General features: G+C 39.0%; 1 protein-coding gene across 1 annotated transcript in view; it reads right to left on the bottom strand.

Annotated features, from left to right (window-relative positions):
- LOC116698572 (BMP/retinoic acid-inducible neural-specific protein 3) overlaps positions 1–21,460 on the bottom strand; it is a 124,480-nt gene that overhangs the window by 71,979 nt on the left and 31,041 nt on the right. The window contains exons 2-3 of the mRNA XM_032530554.1: positions 10,392–10,582; positions 7,173–7,354 (exon numbers count right to left, since the gene is read on the bottom strand). Of these exons, the coding sequence (XP_032386445.1) occupies positions 7,173–7,354; positions 10,392–10,582 (373 nt within the window). The remainder of the gene's footprint in view (positions 1–7,172; positions 7,355–10,391; positions 10,583–21,460) is intronic.

The following is a 21,460-nucleotide window of genomic DNA, read 5'->3' as shown; positions in this document are numbered from 1 at the left end:
CAGAGATCCTCATTTAGCAGAAACATGCAAAGGCTGCTCCTCTCCAAGTGGGAGGGGTTGTGTTGTGTTTGTTGTCTTTGTCAGTTGTTCTGTGTGCATGAGTGAGTTGTGTGTGTGTGTGTGTGTGTGTGTGTGTGTAGGTGGGTGTCCAAAAACACTGGGTATTTGCATTTGCTAAAAAACTGGACTATTTACCACCTTTTCATTCTTCAAGGAGGAAGCTTATTAGGTTTATATGCGTATTTTTATTGCATTTGTTATCTTCAATGTGATATTGAATTATTATCGCTAATAATTCAATAATAAACATATGTTGCATCTTACTATGCATTTCAGTTAAGCTACCTTTATCCCCGTTGGGGACAATTTGTTTCACAGCCAGCAGAGAATAAAAGACAGCAGTAGAGAAACACACAAACATAACATGCAAATGTACTGCATAATGTGTACATGCATAATATTCATATTCCTACGGTCCAATTTACATCAAGGTATAAATGAGACTAATGCTAACAGGGACAAATGAGCTCTTAAAGCTCTTAGTCCTACAACTCGGTACCATATACCTGTGACCAGATGGCAGCAGCCTGTAGTGACCCGGGTGAGCGAGGATGGATTTGGCTTTCCTCTGGCCCTGTATAGGAGTGATAGCTCCTCAAACTTTAATGTTGCTACACATTCTCACAAGACTGTTTAGTCAGTGCTTATTTTTTTTAAATGAGTGACCAAACCATGTAGACAGAAAGTTAATACACACTAAAGAAAACAGGAATAAAACATTTTCATGAAGCAAGAAATACTGTGTGTGTGTGTGTTGTGTGTGGTGTGTGTGTGTGTGTGTGTTTTTCTGTCTTGCGTTCTTCTTCACACTTGGTGGGGTATTGGTCGGGATCCAATGATGTGCTGTGTCGAATTTTGTGCAATTTGTAGAAGTGACACTTTAATAAAAAAAAAACTTGCGAATAAAACTAAGCAACTGCATAATAAAGAAAAAAAAAAAACACTAAGCGAAGGGTCTTCAGGGCTTCATGGCTCTTAGTCAAGCATGTCGTCCGCTGCGGGTTACTGATGATTATTACGCCCATCTGGAAACGAATCCCTTGGCTAGCTGCATTACACCATGTATGACCGCTGGATAAAGTCTACTAACTTTACAACCAAACTCTTCTTTACTTCCCTCAACAAGCACAAGCGAATATCCTGCATGAACTTTGTCACCCTGCCATTGCAAGTCACTGTGTGTAAGTTCGCCAAACAAACCTAAAGAGCTCATATTATACTTTTTGGCTTTTGCCCTTTCCATTTTTATGTTATATATCTTTTTTGTGTGCATGTTATAGGTTTACAAAGTGAAAAAACCCAAAGTCCACCCAAAATAGACTTATCATCTCCAAGAGAAAACACTGTTCACCAACTGATCCAAACAGCTCTACTGTAGTCCAGCCTTTACTTCCATGACAAACGTGCGTCACTTTGTAACACGTTATAATGCTCGCCTAGCTGCTAGCATGGAACAACCTCATACTCTGTTTCTTAATGGCTAACTATCCTTGCCTAACTACTCCCTAGTGCGACTCAATATTAATTTCATTTTGTAACAGTAATATTGACAAAATCACAACTTTATTTTGTACCACGATGAAAAATGGGAATGCCGCAAGCAGTCCAAAGCTAGCTGCAGCTAGCTGATCGGGTAGCTGGAGTAGGAGCTGCGCAGACCCACATTTAACTCATTTTATTTTTTAGCTTTTGAAGCTAGTTTCCATGCCATGTCATCTTTAATTTGACCTATATTTTTGTATGTGTGTTAAGTTAAATGATCAAGGGAATGGCTTTCTTTTTGGGATATGTAGCTAGCTCGCTAAGTCAGTGAATAACCGATGATAGTTAGCTACTTGGGTGGGTCATCATCAGGTTGACATGTTAGCAGGAAACAGCTGGTTAGCATGACAGCTAGCGGGTGAGGACACTTTTGTTATTTTTATCAGTAATTTAAAACAGAAAGGCATTACATACACATGCTCGTGTTGGTGAGGATTAGTCTGCAGACTGTGTATGTGAGAACACGAACACAAACGAACAGTACAAGTTTAGCTTGCCGTCTGTCTACAGCACAGTAGAATGTGACGTCACGTGCGAAGGGTCTATGCAATAATTATCACACCCACGTTTTAATGAAATGTTTTGTCTACTGAGGTTTTTATTTTGTAGTCATTCCATGCGTAAACCTTAAACATACTTGTGAAAGTCACCTTTTCTCACAGTAACCTTCCACGTCAGAGGCTCAGTCATGTTTAAAAGTAGAGAATTGGCTTCTGAGACAGGGTGACCAGACGTCCCCGGTTTTCGGGAACAATCCCTGGTTTTGCTGACCTGTCCCCAGCTGGATCTGCCCCCGGAAATGTCCCAGGTTTTCACTGTGACTGACAGACCCAAAATTGGAATGAAAGAAAAAAAACACTGACCAAACGTAGCCGATAGTCACACACCCAACACACGCAGGCTCAAGACAGCCAGAGCAAGCGCTGCTCAGAGCTCAGAGATGTTTTAGAAAGCCGTATTTTCCGATGCTAAAATTACTGATTTTTTACATGGAGTCTGGTGGGTTTAGCGAACTCAATTTCGCAGACTTTTGCGTTTTAAAGAAGGATCTTAACTTTAACAGAAAGGTTGACCTCCTTAGAAATCCTTTCCATAATGTTGTCAGACACTTAGAATATTAATCTGAGTCTGTCAGTTGCAAAACGAGCACTTTTAATAACGTAAATACAAGATGGACAATTACCCTGTTAACTTACATTGTAGCTTGTTTCTCTGCTGCCGACTGCAGAGATCTCGTTTAATACTGCATCACTGTCAAAGGAAAATATTTCCTCAATAGTTTTTATTGTATCCGATACTCAATGAGCTGTTGCAGAAACAAGCCTGAAGCAATAAAGCAAAAGCTGTCAGACAGATGTAGTTCAGTAAACATTACAACATTCCCCTCTGAGGTGTAGTGGAGTACAAGTATGAAGTAGCAGCAGGTGTGATTCTAGGATCAGACCTTTAGGGGGGCTCAGCCCCTAATGAGAACAGCTCTAGGTCTAGTGTCCCCGTTGTAAGTTTAAAAAAAACTAAAAACATGACATGTTTTGGAGGTATATACGCTGAGGTATATTCTGAGCTGAAAATGTCCACGGATTATGTCTGAGAAATCTGGTCACCTTATTCTTAGAACATGAAACATGAGGTGGTCAGATGTAATGTGATAAAGTAGGTGAACAGCCTATATGTGTTTTACATAATTATTTGATGTATGTCTCATTAGATCATGTGTATACATACTACATTTTCCTTCCTTTTCAATTTTCTTTTTAGCATTTTTTATTGCCTAAACTCTAAGTTGTTGTCCATTATCCTATCCTCTTTCATCACTCTGTTTTCTGGTTTCTAAATTGAACTATTAAATAAAAATCAACAGTTTCTTTTAAATTGATTATTAACTTACCAGAATCGAGTACCAAATCGTTCTAGAGAGAATCGTGATGCATCTAAGGATCAATAGTTTTTCCCACCCCTAATAAGCACATATCACAAGGTTGGTATGGGCTTATCTTAAGGCATTCATGAGTTAAACTGTTTTAAGAAAATCTTTTTTGTTGCATAACATCATTAGCATGCAACTGTGTGCCGCTACATATTGTATATCTAATTCCAGATCTAATTAGATCATTTTGTCATTAGGGGAAACTAGTGGTGTGAAGAAAATGAACATTCAAGCGTGGATTCCTCTTGAGTTATTGTGATAAACGACATCTGGTGTAAAACAATTTGGGGGCGTTTGTTGATACATGTAATATGGAAAAAAGTGACATTGTCCTTAGATTTAGAAGAATACAAGTTTAAATATTTGCATTGTCATAAAACATATGTGGCTTTGGATGTCAGTTTGACATTGTAATTTTTGTTTTATGTAATTAGGTTTTCTGGGCTTATCCAACTAGTTGGAGACCCTGAGGTAGACCCAGGACATGTTTGAAGTGGCTGAATATGTCATGTGGCTTGGACATGTTTCGGGATTCCTCTACATTGGGAGGAACTTGATTTGTTTCAGAGGTATTCTGATAAATAACATCTGCATAAAGTAATATTGGTAGTAGAAGCTGTGAAAAACCCTTTTCCTGACCTGTAGTGTAAAACAGTTGTGTAAATGGTCTGGCTACACCGCTTAACAATTTAGAGTTCCGAGGGAAAAAAAGCTCTGGCTTGTTTGTACTTCTTCAAACCAATCACAACCGTTCTGGACGGGGCTAAGCCCTGGATCCAGCAATGGTGCCCTTGCAAGATAAAAAACAGAGATAGTGGCAGAAGGCTTTACACCAGTAATGTCAATCCGTTGAGGGAATCAGCTACTAAATTGGTTGCACAATTAATACTTGGGGCATAACCTGACTATTTTGGACATCAAGTCATATCTAAGGCAAGGTGCCAATCAACAATCATCATGGTCATGGTTACTGTGCGCATTACAGCGGCTTTCTGGCTGGTGTAAGCCTAGTCAGCCTAGGCAGAGTAGCACTTCATAGTAAGCTTCAACTCATTGCAATTGTACCGGGCGCCGGGGCGGCTGCCTGGTTAATAATGGTTAATTTCTAACTAGCTTTATTATCATTATATCACATGCGTTTATATTTAAGGATATCTTTAAATATGACTTACCATATAAAATGTTTTGCAATTTTTGAATTCTTCTTAAATTTCATATGAATATCATAGATCGTTTTTTCATTACTCTGGCAAAAGGCTCCCCTCAGACCAGCAGTGTGCAGCTGCATTTGTACAAAGTGTATTGCAAAAAGATATCCCATGATGGATTGAAACAAGACTAACTAATGCGGAAAACAGATCTTAATGGTGGCCATTTACTTACTTACAATTATTGACTACTTTGCAAGAGATAAGGGATTGCTTTTGTGCAACAGTCACTCATAAGCTTCTCCCCAGACACAAATGCATCAAACTGAGAAAGATTTCAGCTCCTAATTAATTTAGGCTTAGCAGGCGATGTTTTTTGGCCTAATGCTGTTATGAAATGCCACATTAATATTTAAAACTTGTGTTTTCTGTGATGAAGCCTGTCAATAAATACAAAAACTATTGTATTGCATTTGAGTATGCAGAGGTCTATTTTTTTCTTTTCTAGACTGAGTACAGCCTGCACTGCAGCAGCCTTTGTCTAGATGCTGTTTTCTCTCAGTTTTCCTGCAGTGCAGCTAATATGTTTTAAAAACTACTTCCAATAATCAAACATTTCTTTCTAGGTAAAAGCAATTTCCCAGGCATCCTTTGTGTTTTCCCTTATATCATGTAGAACCATGCAAGGCTTTGTGAGGAAGTACATTCCCAAGCAATCAGGTGCTCCAGTGTCCCCTTTAGTGTTACTCTTGGCAAGAACATTTTTCAATCTCACCTATGCATACGGCGTTTCCAGTGATGGTGCCTTGTTCAAGGTACACACAAAGTTGACACCAAGCAATTACTCATTTCAATCCAATTTGCTATTTAAGTTGAAGCATGAAAGCACTGTCCACCCACCCACACACCTGCTGTCATTGCATAAGAACCAACAGATCTGTTGCAATGTGAAAAAAAAGTAACGCTTGGTTATGCTTTGCTTTGCCTCAAGTCGCCGGAGGAACAACTAAAAAAAAAAAAAAAGACTTAAACAAGGTGTAACCAGATACAGGGGACAATAGGACTTTGTTCTGTTCTTTGAGTGAATTTTCAACAAAACTGTTCCTCTTTGCAATTAATAATGAAATGAGCTATAAAAGCCAGGTGGGAGATTTTGGGTGAACGGCGACCAACCATGTCAAGGCATGTCAATAGTTAAATGTGCAGGTAAATAAACTGAACTATGAGAAGAATTAAATAACGTGCTAAAAAAAAAACAACAACCACAAAACAGGGGGTCTGGTGGGTCCTCCGCCAGACATTTTATTTTCTATTTGAATCCCATTTCCTGCATTTCTACATATATTTACAGATTATTATTATTATTATAGAAAACCCAGGAAATAATTAAGTTGAACATAATGATGAATTCTTCCTGAAAGAATAAACAATGTATAAGAAAAAGATGATGTCTTACTTTCTTTATTGTTTAGTATAGTTGCCAAACGCCAAGGCATGAGAGAATCATTTCATAGAGTCAAAAATGTTCACAATTTGAAAGTGGGGGCACACATACAGGGTTTTAAAAAGTGGGTTGGGACATGTCCCCCCCTGTGCCTATTGGAAATTACACCCTAGCCTACAGTACAGGAGAGCACACACTAGCCTGTATCCAAGTCCAGATGGCATACAGTAGAGTACAGTATGAATAAATACACTTTTCCCACTGAGACTTTAAAGAAACTTGACATTTGCCTTGCTTTACCTCTGTGCTTTAATCTAGCCTGCCATAAAAGAAAAAAATATCCTCGCAAGCTCTCTCTTTTGAGCAATGCAGACCTTGAAAATAATCTTTTAAAAAGATTGTTTGTCAGCATACATTGGGCGCAAGCAGAGCTATTTGTTATAGGTGCAGAGCGGAGTAATATATCCAAAAGAGACAGTTTTATAGGAGCATTAATGTTTGTGCATCTACCTTGATGGGTGGTTGTTTGTGGACCTGGAGAACTGCAAACACAAGTCTACACGAAGAAAATCAACAGTGTGCTGGTGCTCCATGCTGAAATGGACATTTTCTAGCTCTGTTTAAAAGTAGGGGGGGGATTCACCAGAGGCCTCGTGATATGATATAATGACAATACATTGATACTGCGATTTTAAACATATTGCAATATTGTGCGATATATTGCGATTTAGCACCTTTTTACCAACTTCAGATATTTCCCAATTTCAAATAATGTCCCCAAACGGAAACTTTGTCAACATCCGTTTCATCTAAAAAGATAATTTTTTCTCTTTGATTATCTTACTTAAATTTCATTGCTACAAAATGGGATTGTCAAGCAGACAAAAAGACCAACACATATATAATAATAGATAGATACTGTGTGTTGCCACGGAAAATATTGCAATACTATGCCTTATTGATTCCTCCCCCTACTCAAAAGTAAAGTTTATGTATCCGGATATGTACTGTGTGTAGGCATAGTCACTCTCTATGTGCATGTATACAGTACCTTGATAGCAGAGGTGGTAATCTGGAGGTGGTGCAGTCGCCTTAGGGTGCTCTCTCGATCCGTGAAGTAAGAAGCGGCCAGCTGATGGAGCAGCTCCAGAGACACCACCGAGCTGTTGCCGTTACCCTCCGACTTCTTGTTCAGCTTCTGCTTGTCCAGGAAAATGGTCAAAGACTCCTCTCCTGTGGATCAAAAATCGATCAATGACTCTGTTTTTAAGTCACGAAGTTGCTTTTAAAAGTGGACACAGTTGTGATGGACGCGCAGCAACGCATGCATGCACGCACACACGCACGCAGGCAATTAAAGCTAAAGTTGGAAACTTTTATAAAAATGTACTTTTTATCATATTTGCTCAAACTGTATCAACATGAATCAGATCGTCCGTGAAAAATTATGTTCCTCTGCCTCCTCTGCCAACCAATCAGATCCGAGGAGTCTCTAACACGGTGTCAATAACTGCTTGTGAACTGCAGTGAGACTGTCAAAATAGGCGATCAAATATGAATCAAGAATATGTTACTGCATTGCCAATTTCTTGCCTCAGATTTGTTCAGAAACATATATTTTTGTGTTCCGTTATCTTTCAATAGAAACAGCCAATAAGATAGGGCAGACTTTTGATTAGTAGAATGGCAACTTTTGGCAAATGTTGTGTATGATTCTTGTCATTTTCATTGAAAAATATTTGATATAAAAAAAATGAAAATAATGACATTGTGAGTTTTGCAAGGCTCTGTACCAAACAAAGACTTTTTCTTTGCTCTGTAGGAGCTGATTTGTAGGTTGGGACGTCTCTGCAGCACCACAATACTTAATTCAGAATGGGTTGACACCTAACACTTAACTTACCTTTAACAGATATTGCACCCCCCTGTGATTTGGACATTGCACTTGTCCATATTGCCTTATTGATAAAATTGCAATTAAATGTGCAGCTCTAGTGTTAATGCTAATATGTCTAAGTATACACACAGTATTATTCCAGTGGTGTAGTCTATGTGATACGAAGGTATACGTAGTATACTCACTCAGAAAGCTCCAGGATTTCCATATTTGATATATTTTCAATTGTTAGGGCTGAACAATTAATTGCATTTGCAATAATATCTCGATATGTTAAAACGTGATTTCCCAACAGCAAAGGCTGAAATTTGGTCATGTGACGTGAAAGTGCAATGTTTACATGTTTATTACAGTAAATAATCTAAATACTACAAGTGTGGTAAAGCCACAAAAATTTTTTTATATTTCTGCAATCTGCCCTTTAGTTTGCATGATTTGTTTCTGATTTTCAAATGAATTTTGACACCAGGCTTGGTCAATGCTCAATATACTACTGTAGTTGAAGTAGTTATACAAAAGATGTCGTTCATATAAATGCATCACCTAATTTCGTCATCACATACAGGCGTCCAGAAAAGAACGCTTTGTTTAACCTATCTAATATTGTGTTCATATTATACAATGATTTATGGGTTATCTTTGTTGAATAATACAGAAGACAAAGAGCTTAAAAAAATAATCGCATATTAAATTGCAATTGCAATATTGGTGATAAAAATCATAATTTTCAAAAATCCGAATACAAGAAATTAAGTCGTTGATGCTCAAAACTTCCCTCGGGGAGGACACCTAGACCCCCCCCCCCCCACTATGATATGACCCCTTCCCCAAAGGCAGATTCTGGCCAATATACAGTACAGTATACCCACTACAATACATCAGACTACACCACTGTATCATTCAGGACAGAAAAGTAGAGACCAAATTATGAACACGGCAAAAATAAATCTTGACTCACTCCCTATCCAAGTCCTTTTTCAGTTAATTCTTTTAAAAGGTTACTTAAGCAGTCATATTGATGAATATGTTTACTTCTATTTTGCGTACTTGTTTGCAACGGAAGCCTACGTTACCTTGAGTACAGTGTTTGGCTACTCTGTCCGCTCGCCTGCATTCACTGATATGTGGCCTTCCCCTGTTGTGCCCTAATGGTGGAACACGATTATCTAATCACCATCAGATGTGTGACTAGGTTGTGGCCTATGAAACATATCAGTGCCTGTGTCTTCCTATGCTTGTTGATCTTGAAGCTATAATTCACAGCTCAATGTAACTATGGCTGGTGAGAGAGCCATAAAAAGCATGCGAGAAAGAGATGAAACAGTAGAACAAAAGGGCAAGAAAACCAGATTGGGGATGTGTGAGTTGGCCCAGACAGTCTAATCAGTATGCAGACGGGCTCAGCCCATTTATATGATGCTGTTAGTTACATTATTGAGTCTAACTATCAGTCTGCCACTGCATTCATCTCTGCTCTTTCTCCCATGCTGACAAAGTTCAGCGCAAAGTTAGTTTGGCGGGGGATGCAAACCTAGAACATGGCTAAAATACCAGGAAGGATTATTAGGAAACTGAAGAAGAAACAGGACTTCTATGTGTCTATGTGGACAGCGTGTGAAGGAAAAGTAGCCGACGTGGCCTCTTTTAGAAGACGTATGGGCAACATTGGCTTTAAATGATAGTGGAACGTCCTAATTTAAAGCCCATTATAGCTCTTATAAGTGAGTGAGTATCCCCTTCAATTTGATTTCATGCAATCACTGTATATTAGGACTTTACAGATAGTATCCTGGCCTTGTAAATCTCCCCCTCTGATAAAATGAATGCCTAGATGCTGAGATGTTTATACTCGCTATAAATTTTCTACAAGTCCCTCAAAAGAAAAAAAACAGCCGACTGTAAAAATGCACTAATGTACCTGTAGTAAGCCGTGTATCAATAACACGAGGTTGTCACTTTGAACCCAACACAGGTCTGAGTCGTGTTTTGTGAGGCACACACGATCGATACCGCTGGCGATTCTGTTTTGTGAGTTACTTCTCTCAGAGGAGATCGAGGGTAAAAAGAAATCCAATAAAAAAGAGACTGTATGCTGAGAAACGGGTCAATTTAATCCTTCTTCTGCTTTGTAAGGCTCTTGTAGCTGCATGCAATGTTCATCAGAGGGAAGGATGAGTGGAAATTTACTGTGGAAAACAACCTTGGTTTAATGTTGCAGGTGCTTTCCACTAGACATTTCTTCCTTGAAAAAGCACTAACATAGGCTGAAACTCCTCTGAGACCTCAAATGAGCAGCTCTCTATTTTTGGTGTGTCCCGACATTTTCCTAACCCGAGAATAAAGGCGAGTGTGTCACTTGCAGTCCTTCCTTACCTCCCAGGGTAGCAGAGACTAAGAAGTGGGTCCCATACTTCTTGATGAGGTTTTCGTTGATTTGCTGCAGGGTTGGCCGTCGCCCCAGTAACCGCAGGTTGCGTAGAAACTCTGGTGCTAAGGGTAACGGAGCTTTGAGGAAATCTCTCTTCTCTGTTGCCAGGCTGTTCACCTTCCAGTGGCTGAACTCCCTGAAATGATGGATACATTACAAGGTTGTCATCACGTATGAACACATTCACACTCACAAAGGGGCAGAATAGGTACTTTAACAGGTGGGAATAAAAATGAGATTAAAGGTGCTACATACTGTCCAATTGAATTGTCTCAAATGTATGGCCATTATATCCCTTATACCCTATTGATTTGTGCCATGAAATTTATGGGTCCATTTACTCTTGTTACTTCCAGTAATGCTCATTTACAGGCTCAGACTACTGTTTTGGTATTTTGACAAGTAGTGTCTTGTCAGTTTTCTTTTGATTCATTCATACATTATTTTAGTAATGTTAAAAATCAATAAAGACGGTGTTTAAAAAAAAAATACTTTAGTAGTGGAGTTAAATAGACTGATCCGAGCCGCAAACAGGGTAGGGAAGTAGAATAGGAGAGTCCTACCAGACTATCGTGCATTTCATTTGTACAGAGAGTCTGGCTACTCTTACACTTCCTTGAAGGCGGGTTCTCTGTTGAAGTTTAAAAGCATTGGATCTCCCCCGAGCCACTGGATCTGCCATAACCCATCACTAAACGTTTGGTCGTGACGTCGACTTAGCATCGCTAGCGTTCGCCTTCGCTAACTCCTTCACCACTAACGGAGCGAGCTGGAAAATCAAACTTTTCCAGAACCCCGTGGGGAGGAGGGCCACAACATGACGGCCACCAACAAAACTCATCAAAGATTGTTCTTGCTCGGGCTTTGACTTCTGGACATTCCGCAGCGTTACCACAATGGATCAAATAGCATCACTCGCATTTCCGCCGCCATTAAGATACTACAACTCAAACTAGCGCACAACCTCAACGTCATTGTTCTCAGCCACTCCCTCTGTTCGCTGACTGGACCGGTAAAGAATTGGCTGGAGAAAACCTGTGAATATACTGCAAACCGAGACATAATACTAAAGGAAAATGAAAATTGAGTGGAATTACCTAGGTGGCTTGGTTGGCTCCACTTATGCCGAGAAAGGGGTGGTGATGCTCCTAAAGCCTATATTGGAATTTATAAAAAACATCCAAAGAAGAATAGAGATTGCAACCCAAACACATGGATGCCTTGTCTAGATGGACTTTCACCCACTAAATCCAAGCCGTAAAGGCCAGGCTGTCTGTAGTCTCAGAGATGGTCTTGTCTTTTTTCACTTTTATTTCCATAATGGCACTGACAACACTTTCTCCAAAACTAAATCTGGCATAAAGTATTATATTTGATGCTGGCATAATTAATTTTATATAAAATATTTTGTGTGTGTATGTTAACGTTCCCATTACAATATGACAACCCACGATGTGTTATTTTATCTCACAATACTTTCTCTCCTATTCTACTTCCCCACCCTGTTTGCGGCTTGGATCAGTCTATTGAGTTCTACTACTAAAGTACGTTTTTTTTTAAACACTGTCTTTATTGATTTTTAACATTACTAAAATTAATGTATAAATGAAGCAAAAGAAAACTGACAAGACACTACTTGTCAAAATACCAAAACAGTAGTCTGAGCCTGTAAATGAGCATTATGTGGGACATTTTCATTACGGCACTTCTAGTGCACCTGGTTTCCCAGCTGTCCAGACAAATGGCAGGCAGTGACAAAGACCTCATTTCAATTCAACTGGTCAACAGAACACGGTGACAGAGGGAGAGATTAGTCTGGAAAATTCATCCATTTCAAGTAGCTGATCATCTTTTCATCGCTTCACTCCTGCCTCAGCGGAACCCCAAGGTATGTGAAGATTATGTAAATACCAGCAGAAGAGTACAGATCTGCCTCGTCTGCATACATTTGCTGAAAACACAGGAGGCGTTGAATATTAGCACTATGTATGGATTCTCTCTGAACAAACTACCAGCAGTGATAGTGGTTTTTCCCATGAGTATACTCTAACTCTCCACACCCACAACCACATCCACACACACACACACACACACACACACACACACACACACACACACACACACACACACACACACACACACACACACACACACACACACACACACAACAGGGAGGTACATATACTGTATCATTGTCTCCGTTCCTCGCTGGCTGCTCTTACAGTGCCGTTTTGTGTTGAATAGTTTCTTATTATGACACCATACTGTAATTATGCTGTTGAGAGCATTACACACTGAGATACATACAATAGGCCAAGAATAATACACAATACATACGCATAGGGTCATTCAAATGTCGCCACTGTAAAGAGAGCAATGGGCTGTAATTAGTTTGTAGATGCTGCGTTGCATATTAGTCTTCAAAGGGAAGCTCAGATTTGTAACCATTTAGCTCAAACCATGATAAAGCTTCCCTCAGAGGGAATGGCCCCCGGGAGGGTATGGTCAAACTAGTGCTTCATTAGGAGTTTCATTCTCACGTAATGCACCAATTAAAGTCTGTAGCCTGGCCGAAGTCACAGTGCAATTTGTACAAGCTCTCATTAACTCTGGCCACATTGTTTGTTTCGTTTTTTTGCATGAAAGCAGGGCAATTCAGGGAAACGGACTGTGAGGGCACAGTTTGGAGCTGTAAGCAAAATGTGGAACAAAAAAAAGGATAATTAGGCTGAAGACACAAGAGGAGCAAAAGCAACCTTTGCTTTCTCAACGCCTGTCTGTTTGCTCCTCCCCAGTGTGGAGCCATTAGTTTATTCATATCATCTGGCATACTGGGAATATCCATTTACATTATTTTCAATAAAGAAAGAAAGAGTGCCCGAAAGAGTGCTTCAATTGTTATTCAAGCAGTAATAAAACAATGTAAATACATTGTTACAATTAAAACACACACACACACACACACACACACACACACAAATACTGTGTTCAAGTGTACATTCCTGGATTACTTTGTAACACAAACAGCTTAATTGGACTGTTTACCTGACTATAACTGTGACGGATGATGACTTGATTGACTTTGTAATAACTTTGTGATAAAACCCAGTCTCATAGCACTATAAACTGCTGTGCAGTATTTTGATAAGCCTTCAAACTCATCGATCGGTTACTCAAACTGCCCTTCCTGGATCCTATTTCGTCATCTCACATGTACCCGAAACTAAATTCAGCACCAGTGCATCCTTTTTTTTTTTTAATGGAGTGTAATTCAGGACAGAAGGTCCCTGTTCCCATGCACCTCTTGTTTATGACTCACTGGTTTGTGTTTTGTGTGTCTGTCTCTCTGTGCGTGTGTGTGTATGTGTGTCTGTGCGTGTGTGTGTATGTGTGTGTGTGTGTGTGTGTGTGTGTGTGTGTGTGTGTGTGTCACTCCCGTCTTGCTGCTTACTTGGACCCTACCTACAGAACCAGCCCACCTTCTCCCACTCGGGGCCAGATTGTTGTTCCAGTCTCAGTGGTAGCCACGCCGAGGCCTCTAGCTCTAGTATTATTTGAGAACAGTATTCCTTGTGTTCTTGTTTTCCTAGTTAATGCTTGTTTGTTCCCTGTGCTTGCAGGATTCTTGTCTGCCTGCCTTTTCTCAGCTGCCAGTCCGTCTGCCTGCCAATAATCTCTCCCCTGCTTCTTTCAGCCAGCCACGCCGCCACGCCGCCAAGCCGCTCTCCATTCCAACATTTCCAGTCATCCCCACTCTTCAACCCGTCTCCGTCTACAGGCACTACTGCAATAAACTAGTCTAACCTCATCTGCCTCTTTGTCTGTGCTCTGTACTTGGGTCCAATTACATTGAAAATACAAAGACACTTGAATGGACTAGGAGTACAGCTTTACCTTTGTTTTGAAATGTACTGTATCTTTTGTCTTATGATCAAAAGTTATACCGAGTTGGGCATCTAGGTTTGGCCTCACCATGTTCAAACCAGAGTTGTCTATATGTCCAAATGCTCTTAATTATGGTATTTTGTTATTGTAATGTGTTCACAACATAATTACAAAACTAAAAGGTGAACAGATGTAACATAACATCTATTAAACACTAATACATAAATGACATTAAATAATATTTGCGTAGTAAAAAATGATGCTACAATAGAATGCTCCCTCTTTTACATACACCCTCTTTCCTCTTTGTTGCTCTTTACTGGGCCCTTTACTATGATTCATGTTGAAGGCAATGGAGAAGACATCACTGTCTTGTGAATATCTCTGAAAGCCCACTCCTGCCATATGAGTAATAACTGTAATTTTTTTCAGGGCCACCTACTCAATCTACAGTTTAATGCACTTTTCTTCTACCTGCCTAGAATACCCTTTTATTACAGTCAATCCATGAAATCTTACTCTATCCAGGCAGACACCTTTATCATCGCTCACTTCTCACTGCAACAGTGTAGACCAGCCACTTGCTTTTTGGTTTTGCTACTTTAATCTTCACAACAGACCCTGCTTTATGATGACTGCTGCAAACATACGCCTGCTTGTTTTTCAAACTGCCTGCATTTACATTACAGCTGGAAAATGATTATCTATAGTCTATTTCAATCCAATGCAATTGCTCTGCAAGAAAAAAACACATTTGTGAAGTGTGTGCTATTCATCTGTCTTTGAGACTATGTCGGTGAGAAAATGTTTGAGTGGACTTTGCATTGGACTGAATTCAATTGAAAGGGGAGGGTTACTTTAGCAACAGAATCACCAGCATTCTAAATAAAAGTGTTATTCCAGCAATTTAATTTTGCACTTTTATAAAATAGTAAGTCAGTAAAAACAATGGACAAAATCAAGGTTGCAGAGTTATCGAAACTTTAAGTCCTTAGTCTTGTCAAGATATAAAAAATGATATATACTACACCTCCCATAATGCAACGCGGATCTCTTTGTAGACCCTTCTATGTAAAACCAAGGTTCTCAAACCCACCAATCTCCTTTTCACATTCCCAGTGCTGTTGTACTAGATGAGTGTTTCTTTGAATTGTTTTTTAAGCCAAGTACCCCTTGACCAGCACAATACATTTTTGGTAAAAACATAATCGATATCAAGAAGTACAATACAGCGCAGACAGTGATAGATTTAATAAACAACAACAACCTTGTAACTGAAAAAAACATTTAAAATATTTAGACTTCAGCACTTAATGAATTTACTATTGTAGTACAATTATTTTAGGAATTATGTATGACATATTTTTAAATGAGCTTTTTTACAAAAATTTCACGTACCCCCTGCAGTGCTAAGTACCCATAAGGGTACACGTACCCCCCCATTTGAGAAACACTGTACTACAGTACTTGTGACAGTCACAGTAAGCTATGGGAACGCGTATGTGTTGTACAGTTATTTTCTGAAATACTATCCTGCAAACCATTTTCTTCAGGCGTAGAATGATCTTTGTAAATCACAATATTTGGTTAAACCCGGAAATTTATTTTGGCATTGTCATTTTGAAGAATTTCTATGGAAAGATATTATGTAATTCCTAATAAAACAGATTCATAGACAACGTCTCTGAGTTGACCTAGGTGTGTAGGCAAATGTGTTATTTTATTTTTTTATCAACTCTGATAAACAATTAACAAAGGGAAATGTATTGCATTTATTGTAAAATGATTGTATCTATGTTATTTCTAGTAATGAACAGTCAACCCAAACTCTTAAATAAAAGAAGAATTTCTTCTCGTCTTTTTTGAAACATCGCCTTAACTTGTTTTGTTGGTAATGATTTGGAGAGTTTGTAAAAAAGGAAAGCTCCTGCCAGGGACTAGGAACACATAATGTTTGCACCGCAGCAGGAGAAAGCTGATCTTGATATATAAAATCAGAGATGTTGCACTTTAATACTTAGGCTTCTGGTTTCGGCTGTTACCAGGGCACTGCGTCTACCAACGGTAGGAGCAGTGGGGAAATGGATTAATCCATCCAAGGTTGACAACAACAGTGCTACTAAATTTTCATTTGCCCCAAAGCAGAGGTGGAATCAATTAATATTTATTTGTCACATATTTTATCATACAAGTATAATGTGGCTTCAAAGGTAACATTGCCATGATCCAAGACTGCAATTAAATTATGTTATGTTATGTGCCGGAAATAGTGATGGCCAAACGACTCATGAACCAGTGTCTTATTTTCGAGCCACTAGATGGCGCTCTGTTTTAAGAAAAAGGCTAAGGCTTCTAATTCACTATGTTCACCAATTCGAACAGAGAGCGCCATCTAGTGGCTCAGAAAATAGACACTGGTTCATGAAGCTTCACTGACTCACTACCGGAAAGAGCAATATATCTGAATTCATAACGGTGCAAACTGTATATTAAAATTTAAATATTCAATCACAGAGACATGACCATGGTGCAGTATTAGTGGCTGAATCCTTTGTAAGTAGTTACCAAATTGAACACTATGAACACACCTGTGGTCATATAAAATCAAAACCAACATCTTCACCACCTTCTACTGCCTATATCCATAGTATCTATGTTCAGGACTTTAGTGATTATAAAAGCACCAATATTCTCATTGTACTCAGTCAACAGCTCATCCTAGAATAACTGCGCTACTTCTAAAAAAATCAATGGTACAAAACCACTCAATGGTAATGCTATCCAAATGGAGCTTCATGAACCATCAGTTGTATTTGTTGACCCCACGAGATGCTGCTCTTGGTTTAGAGAAAAAGGCTTAATGAATGGCATCATCTAGTGGGCTCAGAAAATGGTTCATGAAGCTTCATTTAGCCAACATAACTCAATTCCAGGTCTGCAGCACTGCCTTAAAGGTCCCATGGCATGAGAATTCCAGGTTGTTTTAACATTAGACTTCCCCCAGCCTGCCTTTGATTCCCCAAGTGGCTAGAAATGGTGACAGGTGTAAAGCAAGCCCTGGATATCCTGCTCTGCCTTTGAGAAAATGAAAGCTCAGATGAGCCAATCTGGAATCTGCTCCTTATGACGTCATAAGGGGAAAGGTTACCTTGCCTTTCTCTGCTTTGCCCACCCAGAGAATTTTGGCTCGCCAATGAGACAATAAACGTGTGCTCATTGTGGGACTGGCTCTAGTGGCTGTAATTCTGCACCAAGGCTGAATTTTGGGAAAGAGATTTCAGTTACAGTATAAGGGGACCACTAAGGACTATATAAAAGCATCCAAAAAGCACAAAGTCATAGGACCTTTAATACTTTGTGTACAATGTTTTTGCTCTGTACAAAACGCCACAGCAAGCAGCACAAAGAAGAAGACCAAAAATGTCCAAAAAATGCATCCTGGAATATTATTTATAGGGTTTTACCGATATAAATGAAACATAATGACTAAAGTCATGTAAAACAAACACAGCTATATTTAGTTTCAGCAGCACTTACATGACAAATATCCCACACAAAAGGTCAATCTCATTTGAATGCGGCAAACTATAACAATTAGTCTGCAGCTATCACATGCATCAGCAGGCATTAGTTTAAGCTTAGTGTTTAGTCCAGCGAGTCGCAGGATGGCGGCCAGCGGCTGCACACTGATTAACTGGAGCTGATTTAGACTGATGTGTTTTCTGAGCTCCTCTACAGTGACTGAGCACGGGGAAGGAGAGCTGACGGCGACAGGCCGAAAAGCAAGCACAGTGCATCATTTACTTTTCTCCTCGCTTGGCTCTCGAAGAGTTAACGGTGAGAGTGTTGGCTGACTATTTGGCTAATGATGATCGATGGTGTTAATTAAAAGGTTTTAACACTGCACTGATTGCACCTGCAGCTCTGGCAGACGGTTTTGCTGAAGCAGGGGGAATATTTTCATTTTTTTTTTTTTTTTTTTTTTTTTTTATTTTGAACAGGTAAAAAAGGAAAGAAAAAGACAACTCTGCCTATGCTGAAATTTCCCTTGGATGTTTTTTTTCTGGCAGCATGTTGGAAAATAACACCTGGATGTTATTAGCTGTCAGATTTAGAGAGAGCAACGGACCACTCTCAGGGCGAATATATTTAGCAAACCCTTCACATCAGTGCAGCTGTGTGGAGAGGAGCCGTGCTTTACTGTAGGTGCTAACTCACATATATGTCATTATTTATGACATTCAAATGCACAGATTTTGATCTTAACTTCTGTGTACATAGCAACAAATTCCCTTTAGTTTGATTCATCTTATTTATGAAATATATAGAGTTAAATGCTAAAATAATTTCATCAGTGCTTGTAAACACAAACAACATCCTTGTTGTGGCTTATGGCAAGTTCTAGAGTATACAATGGGGATCTAATCTGAGACCATCAGCGGCTTCTCTTAAATCCCTTCACTTATTTCTTTTTATCATTTTATTATTGTCAGCACATAATTTGATTTCCTAAATGTCTCATATTTGCTTTTTATGTGTACTCCTTTTGTTTATGTCATTGCCACTTTAATTTGTGTTGTTGTTATTGTCTGATGTGATTTTACTGCAGTCCTGGAATGTTTGCTCCTGTTTTAACCATGTAAAACACTTTGTTTTTGTGCTGTATAAATAGTGAATTATTATTATTGTTGGTTTTTGTTGTTATTATTATTATTATTATTATTATTATATTATAACTAGCAAGTAGAAAGTAAAATATTCTTAATGATTCAGTCTTTTTTTATTTTCTTAACATTTTCTTTTTTTATGCTTTGTTCAAGTTAAATCCTAAAGATTTTGTCACTTTTTTTCTGTAAAATAAGTTATTTTTGATATATGGAAGTTCTGAGTGCTGTGGGTGTCTATTCAGTCACACTCATGCATCTTAAACAGTGGAGTAGGCTTAATCCTTAAACTCTGATAAAGTTAACGTGAACCTGCAATAACAGATTTGTTTGGCCACGTGGGGGCAGCGGAAACAAGCTGTGAACACTACTTTGACATATCGTCACATTTTTAGTTGCTATGGTAAACACACAGTTTCCCATTTACACATCAAACAAACAACATTAACCTCCATTTTGAGTCAAGTTTTGTCAACCTGATGAATATTAGTCCAATATTCACTCTCTGTTTTGGTCTCCACCAACCCCTAAAAAGAAAACAGGCTCTTTAGCTGCAATGCTGCACTGTGCTCACTGCTGTTAAGATGCATACAGCCAAGGGGAGCTGCGGATTAATGTGATGATGCCTTATCACATTGTTTTTCATGTTGTCAGTTGTTAACATTTTTTTAAATATGCTGCTTTAAAGACAGTTAAATGAAAGAAGAAGAAAAAACATTTTACAAATTATAATCCTGTTTCCATGTGTTAATTATGTGTTACTCTCGGTTATTGTTTGGTTTCTAACAAATATGTCAGCTATAACAAGTATGTCCCTCTCTGTTCTAAACCCCAAAAACGTTAAAATATTTTTCATTGTGATTTCACTACTATGTTTTACAGATGACAGATGCTCTTTAGGTCAATTGTAAATCACACGGATTCTATTCTCCCTTTGACACGTGTGATGTGGATTCAGCAGTAAACATGCATCAATGCCTACCTGGCAGGCTGTGGGCACCGTCTCCTGTAAGCCAGTAACCCCACTGCCTAATTATGCATCCATCTAAACAATGTAAGTAGTCAACAGAGCAGCCAAACACACAACATTTTCTCATCTCAATGCTCTCCCAGGCCTTCTGATTGAACCCTCCAATCTTTTATGAATAAATTACTGAAAAATAGACAAGTAAATGAGGTTGAGAGTGTCATAAAAAGGAGTCAAAGACAGAAAGAGAGGTGAGACAGTTCAGTTTACTGTATTTACTCCTGTGCTGGACCCCACAGTACACCACAAACCTATAGGTTCTGAGCTATGAGTTGTGATGAGAGGTTTATGGTGTTCTTTATAATGAGCAAATTCACCCGAATCAGGCACAGCCTCACCTACTTATAAGAAGTGGCCCACATATGTACTATTTCGGACTAGTCGGTGGTTGGTGGAGTGCACAACCTTCATGTGTCTCCATTAAAAGTGTGCTTCACTGCTCACAACCAATCCTCCATGGAAATGAGCCTTGATCCATTTGAAGGAGGGGATGATATTTTCTAAATAATTCATTCAAAATGTTTTTAATGTGCTCAGGGGAACCTGGTTACTGCAGCAGAGACAATACAGGAAAAACAATAAGTACGAAGTGACAAGGACACCATTGCAAGTAATTACAGCTGCTGAACATACCAATACAAGAATAGTAGGTGCTTTTCTTTGAGATTTGTTTTTAACCTAAAGTCACAGTAATCTGGATGCTTGCTGCTGTATCCTTGAACAGACTTGACTCGCTTCATAGTTTTTTTCACTGGGAGTGGGATTGCAATAGTATTTACTTTTTTCTCTTACTACTAAATTTGAAAGTGGCTACCAAAAAGTTTGATTAAGCATTTTTACCTCATTACAAATCGCATATGCGGCTGCATGCACTTTAGAACACTGAGTGCATTTTGTCTACTATTTCAGGCAGAAATCTGCATTGAGTTTTTGCCCTGAGGTCAACTTTGACCAACTTTGACAGGCAAATTGTCTCTGTTGACCACTTGCAAACCGTTTAGATAATGCTGACCTTTGAAGGAACAGAAGCCTGGAGAGGCAGTGGTGTACCATCCTTATTCTTATGACCCTACTCAGTATAATGGCTCCACAATAGGTGTAGTTGGACTTTTTGTCTGATAAGCGACCAAGCAACCTGCTGGGAAAAAGGTCAGTCTGAAATTCATTATTATATCTGGCATCAGAACCTTTTGTCTGTTGATGCTTTGATAATTGCTTCTTGTTGACAAACACCTATTTAACACCGTTTTGATGGTGCAGTACGTGACCTGAGTGATGGCCTAATAAAGCTTCATGAACCATTTGTTATATTTTCTGAGCCCACTAGATAGGTCTCTTTGTCTTTTCATTAAAACAAGACAACATCTAGTGAGGTCAACAAATACAGCTCATGGATCAAGAAGTTTCATGAAGCTTTGGCCATCACTATATACTAACC

This window comes from Etheostoma spectabile, chromosome 12 (genome assembly GCF_008692095.1).
Source record: "Etheostoma spectabile isolate EspeVRDwgs_2016 chromosome 12, UIUC_Espe_1.0, whole genome shotgun sequence".
NCBI classification, from domain to species: domain Eukaryota; kingdom Metazoa; phylum Chordata; class Actinopteri; order Perciformes; family Percidae; genus Etheostoma; species Etheostoma spectabile.
Note: the sequence above shows the minus strand (reverse complement) of the source record. Positions and strands in the feature narration are given on the sequence as shown.